This window comes from Pagrus pagrus (genome assembly GCF_965226575.1).
Source record: "Pagrus pagrus genome assembly, chromosome: 9".
Taxonomy (NCBI): domain Eukaryota; kingdom Metazoa; phylum Chordata; class Actinopteri; order Spariformes; family Sparidae; genus Pagrus; species Pagrus pagrus.
The window spans coordinates 3873771-3879856 of NC_140193.1; the positions used below are offsets into that span (position 1 = coordinate 3873771).

The following is a 6086-nucleotide window of genomic DNA, read 5'->3' on the forward strand; positions in this document are numbered from 1 at the left end:
GTACACACTGAGGATATTATTCTCAGAGTCTGGCAACATTTCAGAAACGGTTCCTTCAGAGATCGAACTTGTTTGTTAAACGATAAGATCCTTTTTGTAACCAGAAGTCTTGCTTAAGGAGAAGTCGAGCAGCTGGCGACCTTTGATCACCTCAAACTCTCCCAACTCTGACTCACTTCTCACGAGATTTCAGAGCGAGACTTGTCCTTGAATGAGACTTGTGTTTTTAGGATCTTATTTTTCAACAAAAAGGTCTATCTCTCTATAAATCATTTCCAAAATGTCACTAAACTCAAATAAGCACTTTAAGTTGACGTGGACAGTTGACCAAAGGATTACACTGCCGTTGTGTCGTGGCTGCCTGTTGAGGCAAACTGCTGGGCAGATTTCCAAAACTTTAAAGTATGAATCATTTACACACCAAAACATGTAAGTATCGGGCCCAGGTTCAATGATACCGTCCCTTTTAAGGTGACAAACAGGACTCTCTCAGCTGCACAGGGTGTCATTTCCTGCTCACTGACAGCGTACCATTTGGGCTCCGGCTGACAGGAGCTCCACTTTGTTTAGGTATTTAGCTGCAGCTGAAGCACCGTGCTCCAGCGGCTCTGTTAACAATTTATCACTTCTCATTTGCACAGCATCAGCGTTCTCTGAGAGATACCTTGGCATGCCATTACGGGATGACAGCAGATATCAGGTGCGTGTTTACCGCCTCTCCCCTTCACTTGTTTGCCGTTGATCTTTGAAAGCGACTCGCGGTAACATCGCCGACACACCTACAGTTAAGCTCCCACAGTCACTGAACGCTGCTATCAAAGCGAGAGGCAGCGGCGCTTTGCCTTTCCTTGTGTTTTTTCATGCTCCGGAGGATTTTGTCAGTCATCTCTCTCTTTGGTAACTGCGTGCGCCGCTGTGTCAGATCACATGCCGGAAGGTTTTTTTTATGAGCCGCTGCTAAAAGGGGTTGCCTGGCACTCTCAGGCCTCCCGCACAGACAAGACGTTGAGCTATCAGAGGTGTTTTCAAGGTGTTTGCAAGCACACCGTAAACAACCCAACAACAAATCTGTCCCCAACAAGTAATAATAACTGCTTTCACAGTACTTCAGCTTCCTGTCTGCAGACTCCATTTTTACATCTTCTTTCTCACAATTTGTACAAATGCTCTCATTCCAAGCAGAGAGAATAAAGTCAATGGGAGATAATTTATCACTTGAAAAATCTCTAATTGGATTGAATGACAGAGTCTGTGTGTGTGTGTGTGTGTGTGTGTGTGTGCATGTAATCTGGATATAATGTAATTTACCACAGTGTCTTTCATTTCATCGTATTTTTCATGTTTTTTATTGCTTTCCTCAACACCAGTTAGCATATCTATCAACCTATTATCTCCCCACCATTTCTGATTTCCTCGCAGTTTTCCAGTGTGCTGCAGAACGTTCAGGCTCTTAGGGAGCAGACGCTGATGCTGGTGCACGGCACGGCAGATGGTAAGAGAAAATAAATTGTGACAGAATGAAAATACTGTATCTGTGGTGCATCAGTGCTGAGCACAAAGAAGCATGCAATCCTGGGAGGTAATGAGGCAAATGGTTTTTAATCAAAAGATAAAAGGAAAAGTGGGTTATCTAAATGGATGCTGGGATTTCCAGAGGAAAACATTCGCCAATGAATCATGCATGTCGAATTTGTTGAGGTGTTTTCCATCCCGCCACAATCTGATTGTCTCTTCGTTTTTTTTTTCCCCCAGTTAGGATTCGGGGCTGAATCTTGCTGACATGTTTCGTTTCTTTATTTCCAGCCAACATCCACTTTCAGCATACTGCTGAGCTCGTCAAGAACCTGGTGAAAGTCGGAGCGAACTACTCGATGCAGGTGTGTACCGCTAAGGCAAATGCTTTTCACTGCATTTCTGAAAGCAGGGATGAGAATGCTTGTTTTCTATAATGCAGCAGTAACACATACAAAACAATGCATTGAACGGCTCAAACCCTTTGTGAGAGTGAAGCCTGCAGTATGTGCGAGCTGCTGCTGATCCTACCTTATAGATCAGGAGAATTGTATCTATTAAAGGATAATTCCAGTTTATTTCAATCTAAGGCTTTCAGGCTATCAGGGCTCTGTTCCTATCCGTATCTAATGTTGAGCATAATTGAGCTTTATAAAGTTGATTGAAATGATAAAAAGTGCAACAAGAATGTCTCAAACTTTGCTGAATCACTCTGTATCACAGACATAATCTAGTAAGTGAGTAATTTACTTCCTGCCAGCCTTCCAGTGGTAGCGTCAGTACAGTTAGTGAGGAACACAGCAGCAGGTGCGATCCCATTTTCCAGCCCTTGAATTATTTTGTCAGGTACAAAAGGTGGTTATTTGTTCAGAGGCTTTCTGTCAGCCGACTCGGCGTGTCTACAAACCTCTCTCCGCTAATTCACTTCCCTTTCTACCCCTTCAGATCTACCCAGACGAGGGCCACTTCCTGTCTCAGCAGAGTCGCCAGCACCTCTACGCCACACTGACCAGCTTCTACAGGGAGTGTCTGAAGGAGGAGTTACTACCGCTGCCTGATGACGAAGAGGAGGAGGAGGAGTAGGCGGGAGGGCGGCTTCGAGGGTCAGACCTTTGGCAGAGCTTGAAGAATTTAGCTGAAAATCCGTCAAGGCCTTTCGCGTTTTGGACCAAGTGTTTAGCCGGACATGGAGACTGGGTCAGAGCTGCTAATGCTCTTAAAGTGTGTGTGCGCCTGTGTGTGTGTGTGTGTGTGTGAGCACTCCAGTGTTTGACTGTGTGTGTAAATGTGTTGAATAAGATAACTGAAGGACACGACAGTGACACTTGCCGGGACTTGAGACGGGGAACCGCCCTTTAGCATAAAGTCATTTCAGTTATGGGACGCTCTGTTTCTCATCAAAGCGCACGGACGACCGCCTCCATCTCCTGCAGGCTCTCCGGTTGGCTGCAGTCATCCACACGTACCAAGTGCATGGTTCTTTTTAACCCTCTCGGCTTCACTCATTATGCCATGTTAGTCTCCTTTGTGGTAGCACTTGGGGAGAAAGAGAACACAGATGTACACTTTTGATCTCACCTCTCCTTTGGTTGTTGTATCGTTGCACAAGGAAATGCTCCGGCCATCTGCGCAAAAATGTTTAGTCACGCGACTCCACCGCGACCGAGTCGATCCTGGATAAGTGCTATTTCCCGCTGAAATCCTCCGCCATCGCCCACCCTAAATGAAAAACAGTCTTTATAGGTCACACTTTATTGTACAGGGGTCTTGTGTAGACATGTACAATGCCTTATGAGGTTCAACATACTGTAATATTACTTGCTGGCAGTGGTAGTCATCCATTAGCAGTGTCATGTTAACCTATGTCAACTCAGGTCCTCGAGACACAGCATTGCAGTCAGTTTAGTACACTATGTCAGCTGTATGGTCATGAATAAGTTATGAATTATATGTGAAGATATCGGCCATACAGTAGTTCCAGTTTCAGGCCACGCTGCAAAAGTTCTCCATCTTAATACGTCATTTGATCTCGTTTTTCTTAAAAATCTCAGCTTTCTTAAAAATTGAATCTCCACAAAGGTGCGAGATGATTTTTTGCAGAACGTCTCCACCCGACTCAAGAGACATTTTCTCTACTTCTGGGTTTTCCTTTTACTTCAAGAAAGAAATAATGCTAACACCTAACTTTTTACAGGTCTGCAGCGTTCGTGGTGAGTAGGTGGTGATTACCAAGACAGATACTTTGAAATGACCCCAATAATTACCACAGAATTGATTGAAAATCGTCCCAGCAATATTTAACAAAACTATTTCTGCTATTTTCAATAAACACTTTATAAATAGATGGTGATTTCTGGCAATTTTCTTAACTTCTGCTCATCATGCCATTTTAGTTTTCTAGCTGGTTTCTGTCTAACCTACGGAAGCCCGAAAGGCTCACGGGTCAAACACATTTCCTCCGTTTTCTCCGTGATGACAAGTTAAATTTGTTTTCTTGAGATCACGAGTTATTTATTTCATTATCACAGAATAACAACTGTTGTTTTCCCAAGATAACGAGATAATTATTCAGGAGAAAAAGACTTAAGATTCATGAGAGTGGACCATTACATACACACATTCTGTGAGGGGGGTTCGGGAGTTTTAAAGCAAACCTTTTCATGAATCGTTGCCGTTAATAGTGGGTACTACTTTTTCTGACGTTTTCAGCTTCAATCAGTTGCTTCACCTGTTAAGATGCTATGTATGCATGCTGATCTAATAGACATTAAGCTGTAAGGAATAAGAGGGAGCAATCTTTTGTTTTGCTCGTTTTCTTGAGATCTTGAGAAAATGATCTCGTTATCTCAGGAGAACAGCACTCGTTGTGGGATTGCAGGATAATGATATAAATAATTTGTCAGTTGTGAGAAAACAAATAAAATTCAACTTCTTATCACGGAAAAATGGAGGAAATAATATGTTCGAGTTGTTGCAGCTTAATTTCAAAGTAGCTTCTGCAGGAAATAATATAATATTGGGGTAATTTTCGATACATTTTGGGGGAATTATTGTTGTAATTTGAGAAAATTACAAAGAAATTTCAAATATGTTGCTCGGCCATTTCCACCTACTTACCCTGAAATTTGCAGACCTGTAAAATGAACGTGTTACCAAAATAACTAAAGGACGTAGGTGTACTACTAAGATGGACAATTTTCCAGTGTCAGTAAGGTGTTTGCATGTCTACAGGGAATGTGTCAAGTGTTGCCACATTTTGTACAGTACAATACAGCAGAGTGTGTATATAAATATATTTTTGAGACGTCAGATCTCATAGATAGTTTAGTCTATGGGGATGGATTGATTTGACCTGGATGTCTTCTACTTCTTTTTATTTGTTTGTTTCTTTTCAGGTTTTGTTTTCCTTCCAGCTGTTGATTTTCTTCTTAGGATGGATTTTGTAATGCTTGTTCTTGTTCTTTTTGCTGTTTAAAAAAAAAAGGGAAAGGGCAGGGTTGAGGTTTTGGGGTTATTGTGATTGTCCTCTAGTGATGATTATAAATAAAATAAAAAAATATGAAAAACAAACAAGTTTTGCTGTTGATGAAGGTTCTCAGTCAGTGTTGTATCGTAGGCAACTGGACTTGGACACCCACCTACAGTACAATGCAGTACTGAGCTCTCTCCCCAGACAGCTTAACAACCATTCACACCTGGGCTCACCTAGCACTAGCAACCCACATGAAGGCCGGTTGGGTCAATGACGGCCCTAGTGGTGGCCCAAGTGGCCCTAACGACTCTGAAACTCAGAGCTCACACGTGTCCTTAGCGACTCTGTGAGGACACTCCCACACACTCCCCTCCAGCTAGTTGGAACTGAAGAAGCCTCTTGGATGAGAGGTGAAACGTCTTCAACAAACAGAAACACGTCCAGTTGCCTACGATACAGCACTTAGAAGATGTTCTGCTGGTATTTAGAGCACATCAGCCATGTTTGTTTGCAGGATTGATCATCCAACTTTTCAATTAAATGTTGCATTCGTCTCTTCACCTTGGGACTCGCATTAAAGAGGAGAGGTAGTCTGTTATGGCTTTACACCCACATTAACAACTCCACTTGTTCAGAGTGATCATCGCTGCCTCAACACTGGCCGTCCGCGTGCATTAATCACTCACAGGCCTCTGCGGTCGAGCAGATGGTGACTCTGCTGAAGGACAGGAACTCTTACATCTGCAGGATCTGAAGGACCGGAGTTAATGTAGGTGTTTTTCATCAGTGCAGATCGGCCTGTTAGCCACACTTTGATAGATTTTCGTTCTATGAGAAGCTTCTTTTGTGTTTTGAGAGAAAAAGAAACATCTGAGTTGAGGCAAAACTCTTCAAAAGGAACAGCAGTATGGTCTAGGTTTTCAAGTTCAAGGTTTTATTCATCATACAGTCATGTACAACCTGCAGTGACTTGCTTCAGTGTACTCAACTTATGACAGGACTATTTAATTGGACCCGACATCAAAACCAGGAAGTGTAGATGGTCCAGACATAATTAACAGCCTTTTTTTCTTTCTTTCTTTTTTTAAATGTGGGAGCCATT

The 6086-nt window shown here is 42.6% G+C and overlaps 1 protein-coding gene across 2 annotated transcripts in view; it reads left to right on the forward strand.

Annotated features, from left to right (window-relative positions):
- The window catches only part of dpp10 (dipeptidyl peptidase like 10), a 194391-nt gene extending 188882 nt beyond the window's left edge, over positions 1-5509 (forward strand). For both annotated transcript variants that reach the window (XM_084361483.1, XM_084361484.1), the window contains exons 23-26: positions 642-700; positions 1420-1492; positions 1804-1877; positions 2458-5509. In XM_084361483.1, the coding sequence (XP_084217609.1) occupies positions 642-700; positions 1420-1492; positions 1804-1877; positions 2458-2595 (344 nt within the window). In that variant the 3' untranslated portion in view covers positions 2596-5509. The remainder of the gene's footprint in view (positions 1-641; positions 701-1419; positions 1493-1803; positions 1878-2457) is intronic.
- Positions 5510-6086: the final 577 nt, after the last annotated feature.